Source organism: Nymphalis io, chromosome 2 (genome assembly GCF_905147045.1).
Source record: "Nymphalis io chromosome 2, ilAglIoxx1.1, whole genome shotgun sequence".
Taxonomy (NCBI): Eukaryota; Metazoa; Arthropoda; class Insecta; order Lepidoptera; family Nymphalidae; genus Nymphalis; species Nymphalis io.
The window spans coordinates 3,028,812-3,044,554 of record NC_065889.1 but is presented as its reverse complement, the minus strand read 5'-3'; the positions used below and the strand labels follow the sequence as shown (position 1 = coordinate 3,044,554).

Here is a 15,743-nt window from a genome sequence, read left to right as displayed (position 1 = left end):
TGGGAAAAGTACTAAATAACCCACTGCTGGGCAAAGGTCTACCCTCTTGAGGTGGCGCAGGTGGCAGAATTTCATTCAATAATGCAGTTTTATTCACGATGTTTTATCGCAAATGATATGAATTATAAACGCAAATTAAGCATATAAAAATTTAGTGATTTTTATTCACGATGTTTTATCGCAAATGATATGAATTATAAACGCAAATTAAGCATATAAAAATTTAGTGATGCTTGCTTTGGTTTGAATACGCAATTGGGAGTCAAGATTCACGCAGTTTAGCTACTGAGTCGTCTTGGTTTTTTTAGAAACCACTAATTGATATCGTATTAGGTACGTGCTTACATTGTAAAATATGCATTAGGTTTTCCTAATAGTGGCAATATCTTGTACTTAATTATAGCACTTTTATGATAACGAGATGACAGACAAGATGACCTACTTAAGATAAGTGGTCAATTATATAATATTGTAAAATTAATTACTGCATCGCATTACTAAAGTGCTGCCAAATGTGAGACTAAGATGGCTGGGTACATCGGCATGCTCATGGACATTTTACCAGCCGACTTCAATTAAGGCTTCGTCCTAGGATATATTTTTGATACTTTGAATAAGTAAATCTTAGCCGAAACTAGCGCGTGTAGAAAAATATTGCGAGGAAATTTGCATAGATCGGGTGAAAATCTACCACATGTCCTTCATATCAATCACCAATCCATATTGACGGTTCTATTATACCAAAATGAGCTCCTAATATGTCCATCAAAAACTGCATAGGAGGCCTTATCCCAGCCGTGAGACTAACAGGCTATTTTTTGCTTTACTTTGATTTAATTTGATGAGTAATAATCCTTCTATAACTGAAAATGTAACGCACTGTTGAGTAAATTGTGTAATGCGTTATCACGTTTAAACACTGGAGGTCGTATGACTAAGCTTAAAAGATGCTTTGAATTTTTGTTATGAAAAAATTTGACTGTTTCTTAGTATTTAGTGCATCACTTGATTAAGAAAATTTGGTTGTTTGGAAGATTACATTCAAATAACTAACTAAAATTAGTTTTACTGTTGAAATTGTTGAGAAAATATTATATTTAAAAAGGTCAAGCGATTTCTAATAATAAATTTATGAAAAAATTATTATGGTCATATTCGAGGGATAACATCTTTTATGGGCTTATATTTTATTCGAAGTTGGTTTTGTTTTTTAAACAGATAATTATTTGAATTATTATTGTTTTCAATTTGCAATGAATTCATTAACAACAGTTAGAACGAGTGGAACGATAGTTATAATTTTTATAGCTCATAAATATTGTAAAAGCAATAAAATTACGAGAATGTAAGTTTTCAATCAGTAACACAGTTCCTAAAACGGCAAACACGTGCCGTATATTTATAGGCAGTTAGTTATTTTTGTTCAAATTTTATAAAAACTCTGGTTATAAAAATTTTAATTGGTTGTGTAGAAAACGAAACCAGCACAGCCCAATCATCTTAGCAAACCGATTTCTTTAAAACAGAAGCTATATTGTTATATATATATATATATATATATGTAGGTATTATATTTTCAACCTCATTTATAAACAGTAAAGTCAATTAAAGGATAGGATAGGCGGATAAAGAAGCGTTTTTTTAAATGTTTTATTTTATCTTTAACTTTTTATTCCAAAAACACATACTGCTATATGATATACGTTTACGTTTTATAACGGGAACCTTCCAGAAATGTTCTATTTTTTTTAATTTTAAAAGACATTAAACTTTTTCATGTTAAAACATTAAACTAACAACGTTAATACACCTAGCTTAAAATAAATAATAATAATTAGCATAAAAAAACTTCGCCGGGATTTTTTGCTGGTTCATTTTCGGTATTTCTTTCCAAGCCAGTGATAAATGTTTGACAAACAAGCAACAGTAATACTTTTATTGCATAGAGTCATCAACCTGTAATCTAATCAATGGAATAAGATTCATTAAAATCGGTTGCAATAGGCGAAGGTTTCGAATAATATACACAAAACAAGTGACAAATCCTTTGCATTGGTAGAGGCGGGTTTTTTTTATCTGCGACGCAACTAAGGTACATACTATTTCACAAATAAGGTATATATTATCTCCTTTTTGAAGCTGAAACAGTGACGTCATGCTTTCGATTGTTTTTAATTTCCATTATGTCATATACTAGTGACACACCTATATTTTTCTTTTTATTTATCACAAATGCGTAAATGTTATGTACTTTACATTTCTATGACATTTACGAAGTCTCGGTTTATTTCAGCTGACATTTCTTGGTCCTTAATTCTATGACCTTTTTATATATTTTCTCGAGATCTAGAGAAGAGCTAGTAAGCTTGGAAGGATTAATTTTTGTAGTAAATGACTTTTGTCAATAGGTTAACTATACCCAAATCTAACCATATCCAAAATTAAGAGCTGATTTCATAAAAATCATTGCAAGAATTTCGTCACGACATACCGAAGTTTCATCGGTCATCCAATCCGTGCTTATGAACGTTAATTGTCAGTTGTTTTGGTTCCGTCCATTGTGCTCGCATTGAGCTCGTTACTGGGGCGTCTGCTCGGTCACCTTAAACGCTACAATATAAATACTTGTGATTATATATTTTTTTGAAAACGTTGAGAAAGACAAAGTCAATTGACAGGGATGTGTTTTTTATGTAGTTTCAAATAAACAAATAAACTCTTGATTTTAGAACACATGATTTATTTAGAAAAATGATTTAGTGAAGTGCTTTATACGTAATGTTGTTTTAAGTTTAGCTAATGACTTACAATTCGGGTGAATAATGTAAACGCCTATGTAACAATTGATAAGAATTATGTCAGTAAAGGTAAGGCTGTTTGTGACGATTCTCATAATATTATTTGACTTGCAAACAATGATTGCTAATAATATTTGACATTTGATAGTAGAGCCTTGTGCAAGGCCACCTTGGTAGGTAGTACCCACTGGGTAGTACCCAGTCATCAGATGTCCTACTACCAACTAGCATTACTTAGCATTGTAGTGTACCGGATGGCAGGGTGAGTGAGTCAGTGTAACTACAGGTACAAGTGACATCTACTCCGTCCTGCCGATACCAGCTACCTTAATTATCCCGGCTACACGCTTGAAGAATCCTTCAAAGCGAAAGCCGGTATGCTTGTTCGTTAGGACGGATGTTTGCTGTCACCGACTGCGCTGCTTGGAGGACCCCTCCTTCTCCATGTTGGTGGTACGTGTGGACCTGGTTCGTCAGAGTCGAGTCTACATGTGCCTCTACAGATCCCACAATGGTGACTTGGAGACAAGCCGATTATTTGACCATCTTAGTCGGGTGGCAGATGCTGCTCAAGAGCAATTTCCTAACGCGGAATTGGTGTTTTGGGGGGATTTTAATGCTCACCACGAATCAGGGTTGAAATCCCTCAAAACTGACCATGCTGGAAGGACTGCTCATGCTTTTGCTCTCATACATGACTTGACCCAACTGGTTGATCAGCCCACCAGGATCCCAGACATTGATGGGCAAGCACCTTCTCTACTGGACCTTCTGCTGACTTCTCACCCGGTGGAATATCAGGTTGTGGTTCAGGCTCCTCTTGGCTCTTCGGATCACAGCCTTATATCTACCAGAGTGCCACAGGCCAAGCTTCCGCCACTAGCGATATGCAAACGTCGCGTTTGGCACTATAAGTCGGCAGATTGGGACGGTATGCGCGATTACTATGCGTCGGTCCCTTGGAAGGAACGTTGCTTCAGTGGGAATGACAGCTAGTGCCGCTGCTGTTGCTGACGAGATCATGTTGGGAATGGAATACTACATTCCTAGCTCAGATCTCGTCAGTAGAGGTACGCGTAACCGTTGGTTCACTCGTGAATGCACCGATGCTGTATCATCTAAGCAGGCGGCATATCGCAAGTGGATCAACGGCTGCATTAGCGGGGTATCTAACATTGACTCACTGAAAGCAAACTACAATAAAAATTCCAAGTCCTGTAGAAAGGCATACTATGGTCAACAAAATCAGGCAACGTGATGTGCGTGCGGAGCTGCAATCACTTGATGTACGGAAAGCTAGCGGTCCCGATGGAATACCAGCCATAGTGCTGAAGAAGTGCGCAGCGGAGTTGGAGTGTTAACGCGCCTGTTCCAACTTTCTCTCTCTTCGGGATGTGTGCCGGAGGCTTAGAGAAGAGCTAATGTGCAAGCGGTTCCCAAAAAAGGGGATCGGTCTGACCCGGCAAATTATCGGCCAATAGCTATCACTCAGTACTTTGTAAGGTGATGGAACGGATTTTAAACAACCAACTGATCCATTACCTAGAAGATCACTGTCTAATTAATGATCGTCAGTACGGGTTTCGACCAAAACGGTCCACAGGTGATCTTCTAGCGTACGTAACACACCTCTGGGGTGAAGCTATCGACAAGCATGGAGAATCGTTGGCTGTCAGCCTCGATATCTCCAAGGCTTTCGACAGGGTCTGGCACAGAAGTCTTCTCTCCAAGCTGCCAGCATATGGTCTGCCTGCTCAGCTATGCACCTAGATTGCCAGCTTCCTACACAAGCGTAGCCTTCGTGTTTTAGTTGATGGTTGCGCCTCACAATTCTATGTAGTGAATGCTGGGGTCCCCCAGGGATCTGTGCTATCTCCGACACTCTTTCTTTTGCATATCAATGATATGCTCTCTTTTGGGAACATACATTGCTATGCAGACGATAGTACAGTGCATGGTGGATACCACGGACTCGCAGTGCCTGGGCGGGCGGAAATTGAGGAGAGGCGGAAGGATCTTGTCATTGAACTCGATAGGACATTAGAGCTCATCGCCAAATGGGGTTCTGATAATCTTGTTGAGTTTATGCCAAGAAAACACAGGTATGCTCACAGCGAAAAAGTCAGCATTTTCCCCTCTTCCCTCCCTCTGTGGTACTCCGCTGGTGATACAAAGCAAAATCGCCATGCTGGGGATTGACGTTCGCTACGACCTTAGTCCAAGGGATTATCGAGATACATCGAGGCTGTTATAAAAACAAACGGCGCGGCGTTTTTTCACGCCACAACAACTGTGCCTGCTGTACAAAACACAGGTACGGTCTTGCGTGGAATATTGCTCGCACCTTTGGGATGGCTCCGCTAAGTACCTACTGGAGGCCTTGGACCGGTTGCAGTGACGTGCCGTACGCATTATTGGCGACGTAAAGGTCACAAACACCCTTGAACCTTTACAATTGCGTCGTGAGATAACAGCACTGAGCGCTTTCTATCGACTGTATCACGGCGAGTGCTCTGAGGAATTATTCTCTCTAATTCCTGCTTCCCCCTTCCTTCTTAAGTCCACGCGAGATGGTTCTCGATGTCACCGCCTAACTGTGACATCAATTCCATCGCGCACAAAAAAAATTTGGCAACTCCTTTCTTTGTCGCACTACCAAAAAATGGAATTCCTTACCAGCTCACGTGTTCCCCTCCTCTTACAACCCGGGTTCCTTTAAACGAGGCGTGAAGAGGCATTTGCGGGCCGGCAAGGTGAAGACGGCTAGTGCAGAATGTTTTTCCCGTCTGTACTGGCCGTCGTCGCGTTTGGACTCTACTACCACTTACCATCAGGTGGAGTAGAGTCATTTGCCCTCCCGGCGAATATAAAAAATAAATAAATCTTAGTTTCCAAGGCTGGTGGCACATTTGCGATGTAAGGAGTGGTTAATATTTCTTATATCGCCAAGCTATGGGCGGTAGTGACCACTTACCAACGGGTGGCCCATTTGACCGTCCGCATATCTATATTAAAAGAATAAATAAATAATAAGTTATAAGTATCAAATGTCACTGGTTTTGAATTATCTGCATTTTAATTGATCTTATGTTTATCTTTTATGTATTCAAATTCTACCCACTAAGCCATCTCGGCCAATGAAATTAATTTAATTTTCATCGTCATATGTTTGATACATTGTTATGGGACCAAAGATAAACATTAATATTAAAATTAATTTTTGTTTTTTAAACAATTTTAATTAAAGTTCATACCATACCATTACTTATTTAAATTGCTTTTATTGGTGCTTTGCAATATATACAAAAAATATATTGTGAATTATGAGACTAATTTGTTATTTTATCTCTTATCGATTCCATAATAAATAATATTAAATAATTGTTACATTTATCAGCTTTATAGCGCTTCGTGTAACTTATAAATACATAAGTGACGTTATATATACGATTATACGGTATGCCTACTGTAACGATATCTCTATGTCGCCAGTGGGCAGAGTGAATCATGAAACCGGCTTACTGTTTAGTATTCAATCGGTAACCGCCGTGCAGGACGAATATTTTATATATTTAATTATTTTCGTTTCCTTTTTTTATTTGTCTATCATTCTGTTTTGTGTTCAGACAATGACATATGGGAAAACATCGCAAGTTATTTACAAGGTGGTTTATTTGTGTATCGATTTAAAAAAACAATTATTATATTAAGGGTTCGTTTCTTATTAAAATTATAATAAACGAATTCGATAAAATGTTTTATATATAGTACATATACATATACAGTATATGATATACTAGCTAATAGTTCGGCTTCGCACGGGTAGATAAGAAGAAAAATGATTTTTGGATAGCGATTTGCGTAAAATCCATTGTTAGTGGATCGTCACCGACAGTGAAGGGGTAACTGTGACAAATTTCAATTCATTCGGGCGGATAGTTTAGATCTTGTGTTGAGTGGAATTTCGAAGATTGAGATTAAGGAAGATTTTTTTTTAATTCTGCCTCGTTGGTGTAGTGGTTTACTTGTATCATTAAAATGTTGGATTTTTCGACCGACGAGACTTTAGTAACTGTTCGAACCTATGACACTGCTGACTGCAGTGTCACATACCCTTTCCTCGAAAAGCATCTAAAGCCGTTGGTCCTGCGATACTTTCTGATTGTGTCGGATTACCGTACCATCGGACTGAAAGCGGGAGAGTTAGATAGCACCTGTGCTTTGAATTTAAAAAAAGTTTATTTTAAAATTGTTATTTTTGAACTTTAAAAAAAGTAAAAAAAACACACTTACTGAACTAATAGGCCCAATCGACTACATAACATAAACAAACGCCTTATTATGTTACGAATATTTTCCTCCTTATTATTGTATTGTATGTACATGTTTACATATATATTTAAATGATATTATTTACTGCAAGTGACCCTCGTCCGGATAATGCTATGCATCGACTTCAATTCAATAAATACAAGTCTATATTAATTAAATTTAAAATCAAAAATATACTTTAACAGTTATATAAGAAAAAAAGTCTGTATAAATAAGTAATTATTGTACGTAAATTGCTATTATTTTGCTGTAATTAAAAGAGAAAGATTACCTCGCGCTAAATTTTACGCGCCTAATACATGATACTAAAATTAAATGTTAAAATATCAGAGTTACATTCTTTGAAATAGTTTTAAATAATGTTAAAAAAAATTGTTTTTGATTCGAGATGACCCAGTGGTTAGAACATGTGACTTTTAACCGTTTATTGCGGGTTCAAGATCCCATGGTAGGCGTTAGTGAATTTTCATGTGCTTAATTCGGGTTCAATTTATCTCTTGTTCAACGGTGAAGGTAAAGTTTGTTAGGAAACTGCATGGTGGTCGAAATAACCGCCACGTGCTAACCACCCGCATTCCAGCAATGTAATAAGCTTTTAAACCGTCTCCTCTAAAGGTTGGGAGGCTTTAGCCCAGCTGTGGGATATTTACAGACTTTTTTTTAAATTTCTCAACTAAAACTTGCGCGTTTATTTATTATTTTTTCAATAAAGCTAATATTATTCATAATTACGAAATGTGATTATGATCTCAGTTTGCATGAGATAAGAGGTGCAACACAAAATATGCTCTAATATTATACGCTTTAAGATAGTTTTCGTTTGCAGGAGTCGTGCCGGCACGTCGGCGGCTCGAAGTTCTACGAAGTGGTGGACGGGTCATCAGTGGTTACGTCCACACCGTCTCCAACAGAGAAACAAGATCACATGAAGCCTATAGAAAGTGATGATGAAGGTGATATATCACAAAATATATCGATAATATGCTAGATAATATCTGAGTAGTTACTACCCACTCATCACTTATTCTATTAATGTATGCTTATTATGTTAATATTTCTTGAAGTGCCAATGTCTATGGATGGTGCAGATCACTTACCTCATTTTCCAGTTTGCCTACCGATATTAAACAATGAAAACTTTATTTATCTATATCTATATATATACATATATACACACATTTTATAATTATACCTGAAATTAAAAATTTAATTAATCCCCGCCACAAAAAATCTGTAAACGGTAAAAAATTAAATGTGTTTGTTGGCATTTTAAGTTTATTATAAGTATGAAGTAATATTTTAATACAAGCGTCGTCGCGTCGAACGCATTTCAAATAATTAATGATCTGCTGATGATTTTCAAACGTCTGAACAGATTCATAGTTTATAGCTAAGAACCATGTCAATCACTTAAGTTTTTAAAACGAAAAAAACCGCATCAAAAATCGGTATTTTCGTTTGGGAGCTACGATGCCACAGACACACTTCTTACGTCGGGATTTAAAAAAGTAATAATTTAATTTTCGACAAACGTATATAACCTCTGTATAAAGTCGTAAATGTAATATTGTTATTATTATTATTAATGAAGTATTTTTTCAGTATCAGATGTCGACCAAGAGTGCACAGTGTTCTGCGGAGTCAGTTACCTCGGCGCGCAGAACATTGCTGATCCAAAATCGGAGACCGACATACAGCGCATCATGAAGGAGCTGAGCTCGATGCCCGAGAACCGAGATGGTATTGCCGTTTCGATTTCAATACCAGTCTGCTCCCAAGGCCTAGTCGTGTAAGTATTTGATCTGTTTTGCATTAACAATTCATATGAAGATACACCTATCACCTCACTCGTAAAATAATTTGGTATTTTTAATAGGATCCTCCTATTTTATTAAATACGAATGACATTTAAAACAGCAAAATTATGAATCATATTATTATTTGAATACAAACAACTCGTTCTACATATAAATAGTACATTTAACAAATTTAGAACAGTTTACCTGCTTCTGTCTTTCCTGTGTTACATATGACTTTAGTACTTAATGAAATCTAGTATTGATATAGATTATAATTTTTTTATATAAAAAAAACGTGCGTCACAATGAGAGGCATTTTCTCTTTTTTGGAGAGAGTGACACTAGAGGTTTACCGTCATTAAGTTCGGACTGCGTTCATATTTTCAATAGTACTCTATGTCAAAGTATATTTTATTTAAGTAGGCTATCACAAGCACTTTTTAGTCGGCATTGTAATGTTAAGGCGCAGGCCTATAGTTTGAATAATAAAAAAAACTTATTAAACTCAAGCTTTTTTTTTAGTTACCAGGGCCCATAGACATTTGTGCTGTAAAAAACTGGTGGTAGAGACACTCATCAGATATTCTACCGCAAAACAGCAGTACTTGGTATTGTTGTGTTCCGGTTTGAAGGGTGAGTGAGCCAGTTTAATTACAGGCGCAAGGGCATAAAATCTTAGTTCCCAAGGATGGTCGCGCATTGGTGATGTAAGCGATGTTAACATTTCTTACAATGCCAAAGTCTATGGGCGTTGGTGACCACTTACCATCAGGTGGCCCATATGCTCGTCCGCCTTCCTCTTCTATATATATATAAACTATTCCTTACATCGCCAATGCGCAACCAATAGGAACTAAGATGTTAAGTCCCTCGTGCCTGTAATTACACCGGTTCACTCACCCTTCAAACCGAACAGAACTAGTAGTATTGCTGCTTGACGGTGGAACATATGAGAAAGCTATTATAATATTAACAAGTATATTTGAAACTATTTAGTTGAATATAATAATTAATGTGCCGGCTATGAGTACAACGAACCGTTAGTAATTTGATTCCTATCAGCTGGTATAAGGTTAAGTTATATATATATCGTCTGCTTTATTATATAAATGAAAAAGAAATTGTGTTTGAGTTTGTTTGAGGTACGTAATATAATAATAAAGCATACAAGCGATAACGTAAATATTATGAAATATGCTGTTACGGTTATAACAATGGCTACAGTGATGTATTATAATGTATAAAAATCACTTGACTTAAAATCGTTTAAGGATTCGAGGAACATTCAAAAATAACTTCAGTATATCATATTTACATAACATTTGCTAGATTGATGGAAAAAACTTTAACTGTAAGATTCCCGACAGAATAACTTTGGTATCGTACCTGGATGTTATGTTTTGTACATAAAATGTACTTGATATATAATTTAATGCTTTATTTTTGTCCATTAAAATCCTGAAATTTAAATTTCAATGCTGCCTGGAAATACCAACGTGCAGCAATATTAAACTTAAAAAAATTGTTAAAACAAAAATCTCAATTTGCTCCCGTTGTCCACAGATTATACCAAGCAGATACAAACAGCGTGATGACGAGGTACGCGGTGAACAGAATATCGTTCTACGCGCGCGGAGCGGCCGGCTCGCCCGTCGCGTCGTGCTTCGCGTTCACGTGGTCGCACGGCGAGACCAAGGAGTCTGCCGTGTACCGCTGCCACGTGTTCCGCTGTCACATCGCTGAAGCCGTCAGCCAAGTCTCAAGTGAGTACTTACAATTGAAGACGGTTTTAAGTAATGGGCAGTTGGTTTTTTTGGGTTGATTACTTCGTTGTACATACGCCATTCATCCATTACGTTTATGGCTTTTGAAGTTTTAATACGTAGGAGTCAAACAATTCAAACAAACTCAATAACATTAAGTATAAGTTGTTCGCACACTATGCCCGATTAGTGATCCTGGCTAAAAAACACATAAACATTTCTCTTTACAGAGGTTGCCTGGAAGAGATCACCATAAGTGATAAGGCCGCCTTTGCATACTATTTGGTCTACTTGCTATTATATGTTACTAAATGTTTGTAAAGTGTGTGCAATAAAGGATTAATAAATAAATAAAAATAAAATAAACACGTTCAAAAAGATTAAAAATGAAACCTAACACCTTCATCTGCCTATGTCTTCATTCATAACTGTTGCCTGCCTCGTTGGTATAGTGGCTAGATGAAGGCCGTAGACCCGGAGGTCTTGGGTTCAATAAAAAGTTATTAGGTTTTTAAGTTGAAAATGCTCAGTAGCTGGCCGGAGTCTGGAATTTGGAAGTGTATACACTCTCGTGCCTCGGAAAGCACACCAAGCCCTTTATCCTGCGCTTAAACAATTTTCCATTGGGTCGTCGGGTTTCGAGAGTTAGTTGCTCCGCAGGACATTATTATTGATTATTAACATAACTTATAGAAACATTTATACTGAGGGATTTTACAAAATATTCATTATTCAAGTAGGCTCTTATCAACATCTTCGATTTGTTATTTTACAAGATTTTAAGATTTATCTAAAATAATCGGCAAGAAATTATGTAGTCATTATTTTTCTCAAATTAAATACATAGTCTATATTATAAAACACGGAGCCAATCCCAAATAAATGGTATAAATATATGAGATCCATGAGGGCTGTGTCCGCCTGGGTATAACCCGTTAATCAATTGATTTACCGCCAATTTGCTAAACTTCACTTATTTATATTACTATGTTCCGGGTGAACGAACAAAAAACATATCACTTAAAATAGCATAATAAATGGCGGTATACATTAATTATTCTTGCAATGTCATTTTTAATAGGCCAAGGCTACCAATTACCATTGTAACGAAGTAAAAAATAAAGAAGTCTAATCGTCGAGTATATGATATTTTTTACGATAATATACAAGAAAGTACGATTGTTTATATAGAACAAGCAGTAACGTTTGAATCATTGTAACTTTATAGTTAAAATGTACGACCCAATGACAATGTGCGTATAGGCGTACTTCGTCGTACTGTCTGGTGGCAAATTGACTTAAGTAATCGTATGAACAGGTTCTCTCTTGTGTATTTATCGTACTTAACTATATGGTATAAATTTGTATCTTACATCTGAATAGATTTAATTCTTAAAATTAACGATTATTAGTGTTATTATTTTGAGTAATATACAAATATTTTATTAAAAATAATAATATCAAACCGAAATTAGAATGACGCTTATATATCTGCAAAACACTAAATTATTATCCTATTTAAAAATATATCTTAACTGGTCCAAATAAGTTCCAATTTAGATTGAGCTTTGCAATAAACCGTGAGCAGCTGTTTGCTCAATCATTTATTACGAATGATTGAAATCATTTCAATATTCATGTTACAGTTTACGAGATGTCCAAATAATTAGGAACAGTTATCATTGCTCTGTTCAGTCTTGTATACGCTTTTGAGTGTTTTGTGTTATGTGGTTTTGATAGCAAGGTAAGATTAGTTTATTGTCTATTTAATTTCATTGGTTAATACTTATAATTTGATTGGAGCAAACATACACAGCTTCCAGTATATATTTATGATAACCGTCTCATTGTGATACACTACTTTGATGCGTGTATCTTTTAAATGTTTTTTTTTTGTATAATATGGTAATAAAACTGCGGAGTTGTCTGTTTGAACGCACTGGAATTATCAGTCAGATTAAACGTTTTTTTTTTGCATTTGATTGCTCAATTCTTGAGGAAGGTTTTAGGCTATTTAATTAAACATCACGTTACAGTCCACGGAGGTGTAGTAGGAGCGTAAAATGCGGGTGAAACCGCGAAGAGCAGCTAGTAATTATAACAGTCAATGTCGCATATCATGTTCTGACATTTCACGATCGTGTCGCGATTGTTTTCAGCGATGAATTTCGAGTTTACTCTTACAGAATCGCTCCACAGGATACCTCGTGATAATGGTATATGCAAAACTGTCAAAACGTCGGTCATAGTTACTTTCACTACATACATTGCTTCAAAAGTTTAAGTTGACATGATTCTAGTAACAACTGAGAGGCAATAGGCATTGTTCTTTTTCTGTTTGTTATAATAAGTAAGGCCTTTTATAGAAATTGTTATTATTACATTTTTAATGTTGTACTGAACGTGAAATGTTTTTTTACGTAATCAGATATTTAAAAGTTAAGATGGAATAAAGAAATTCACATAGATATGAGAGAAGTAAAGACAAATAAATAACTTTGACATTTAATAACGCAATGTCATTGTATAGGACCTTGAATAATCTATGAATTTCATTATGGATTCTCGAAAAAATGGCGTCTCGAATATCGGCGAAGGTGTTATCGAAACTTTGGAATTCAAATAAAAGTAAATATAACTAATTTACAAAGTATTTTTGTGATTTTATTTCCTCTTTCATAAACGATAACGTGCGTGTAATGAATTGGTATTATCCTTCAGTTCACATCCAAATTACTTGTAAAATTTGTGTTAAGGATGAAAACAACGAATCCTAAGAGTCAGGATCGAATAGGCGGCTTTCATGGCGTATTTCATACTTATATCGACCGTTATTCTGGCAATAAATTTTATTTAAAACACAATATTTTAGTGTTTTCTTCTTCTCGGTCGTTTACTTCATTGCTGAAGGTCGTGTCCACGTTGATCTAGGGTCTGGGTCACGATCTCTGTGAATTTTCTCCAGTCCTTCCTGTCCTCAGTTTTACTCAGGGCTGTGGTCACTTGGAGACCAGTGAGGTTGGTAACTTGGCCCGACCACCGAGTGGAGCAGCGGTCACTTGGTCGTTACTACTACGTAGTGTTTTCTAATCATGCTATTATTTTATGTGCTAATTTGAAAAAAAAGCGTTTTATCAATCATACTTTTTTATTAATTCTGATTTCCTTCACCATATAGAGATTGTGTTGGATATTTTGAAACGAATATCGCTGGCTGTTAAATTATCGTTTTCTTACATGTAATCTGTAGTGTATTATTTAATTAGCAAAGCCGTTAATTAATATTTATATTATATACGTAATTCGGGCTAGATATCTAAAGGCATTCTTAACTAAACAGAAATACATGTAGACAATATTCAAAAACAAGAATAGCAAATTAATGTAACTAATAATAAATACGCACACACAAATAGTAAAAAGTAACAGCCTTTAAACGTCCCACTGCTGGACTAAGGCTTCTCTCTTGAACCTAGTTCGAACACGGAATCTTCTGTTAAAAGTCACGTGTCCTAACCACTGTTCCATCTCTACACACATAATCAAACGACTTATTGATTAAATAATTTAATGTTTCATAGAAAGATATAAACGAAAAATAAGTTTATGAGTATTTAAATTATTAGAGATTTCTCTTTACGAAAGATTCAGACGATTTTTAATAGTTACATACATTTATAAATTTCTTTAATATTTAGCGAGTTTTATTTCCACGACAAATCCTCAATTCGATCATGACCCAACATGGCATGACATTGGACTATTATCGTTTCCGCTAATAGCACAAAACTTCACGTTTTTTAAAGCATATATATATAGTTATACCGTTAAAGAAATCAAAGCTTATGTATACAGTTTTTAAATATGGAACATTAGTAAAGCGCTCGATAATGTTGTCGTTCTATTTCAGGCGCGCCATAGTTTTGTAGATAACGTGACATTACGTTACAGTGCGTTCCTATTCTGTAGAATACGTCAATATTTTATCGAAGTGACAAATATTACTGCGTACGTACGTACCTGGTACATTAATGGCGATCTTGTTATAAAATATTCTTTAATATATGTACGAATGCATTATCTTACGTAATATACATGTACTGAATACGTGCGATCCTTAAATTATAAATTAATCTTGTAACTATCAATTAATTTAACATTAATTCACTACCAACGCAATATAATTAGTGAGTTTTAAAATTATCTTCATGCAATCGATTCTATTTTTAAAAATATCTCTATATTATTTTTATGAAACGTTTTTACAAAAGTAATTATAATGTAGCGATCTAGAAATGAAAACGCCTTTTGATCGATCTTGTACCAGAATAAGGTCGATACGTTCTTATCTAGATATTGGATTGTTCGTTTCATAAACTCGCTGGCTTTAGTTTTAAACGGCTGTCTGCGTTTTTACAATCATTTTTTTTTTTTAGTATATTTGAAATAATGTGCTTTTTTTATTTTGATTAATAGAATATTTTGATGTTTAGTGTTTATCTCTGTTTGTGAAAGTAAGTGAAAGTATATGCGTTAAAAGTTTGTGTTTAAATGTTTTATTATATACTAAAATACAATATTTTCGTTTTGATTATTTAAAAATACTGTGTTCATAAAGCGATTAATTAAATAAAAACTTGTTATTTTTTTTAAATTTTACTGTTTGTCTTATAAACGTCTTTTAGTAGATATTTAGTTAAACACTGATTTATCTTTATCACTTTCTGTCACATTGATTTGATATACGAAAGAAAAAGACACATAATTGTTTCACTAGTCAACCCTTAAACGATATTTATAGGTAAAGCCGAAAATATCCTTGCGTCTGTTGTCATATTTTTATAAGCGAATAAATGTATTTATTCAACCTTTAGCGATGACTTTGTTGTAGTTTACGCCCACACAGATTATAATTATTCGCATTAAGAGGATGTGTCAGTTACGATAATATTTCTGGCAATTAAATCGTTTTAACAACGTATATAAATGTAATTTATTTAATTGAATGTTATTTTTTTTATTTAAATTTTTCGTCTATATCTATTGTTAAT

General features: G+C 35.1%; 1 protein-coding gene across 4 annotated transcripts in view; it reads left to right on the top strand.

Annotated features, from left to right (window-relative positions):
• Positions 1-15,743, top strand: part of LOC126777112 (rab GTPase-activating protein 1-like) — a 37,107-nt gene that overhangs the window by 2,794 nt on the left and 18,570 nt on the right. The window contains exons 1-4 of one of the 4 annotated variants that reach the window (XM_050500031.1): positions 6,363-6,463; positions 7,957-8,083; positions 8,739-8,919; positions 10,493-10,692. In XM_050500031.1, coding sequence (XP_050355988.1) covers positions 6,428-6,463; positions 7,957-8,083; positions 8,739-8,919; positions 10,493-10,692 — 544 coding nt within the window. In that variant the 5' untranslated portion in view covers positions 6,363-6,427. Of the gene's footprint in view, positions 1-6,362; positions 6,464-7,956; positions 8,084-8,732; positions 8,920-10,492; positions 10,693-15,743 lie in introns of those variants that run through there. The other 3 variants (XM_050500027.1, XM_050500019.1, XM_050500011.1) reach the window with 3 other exon arrangements.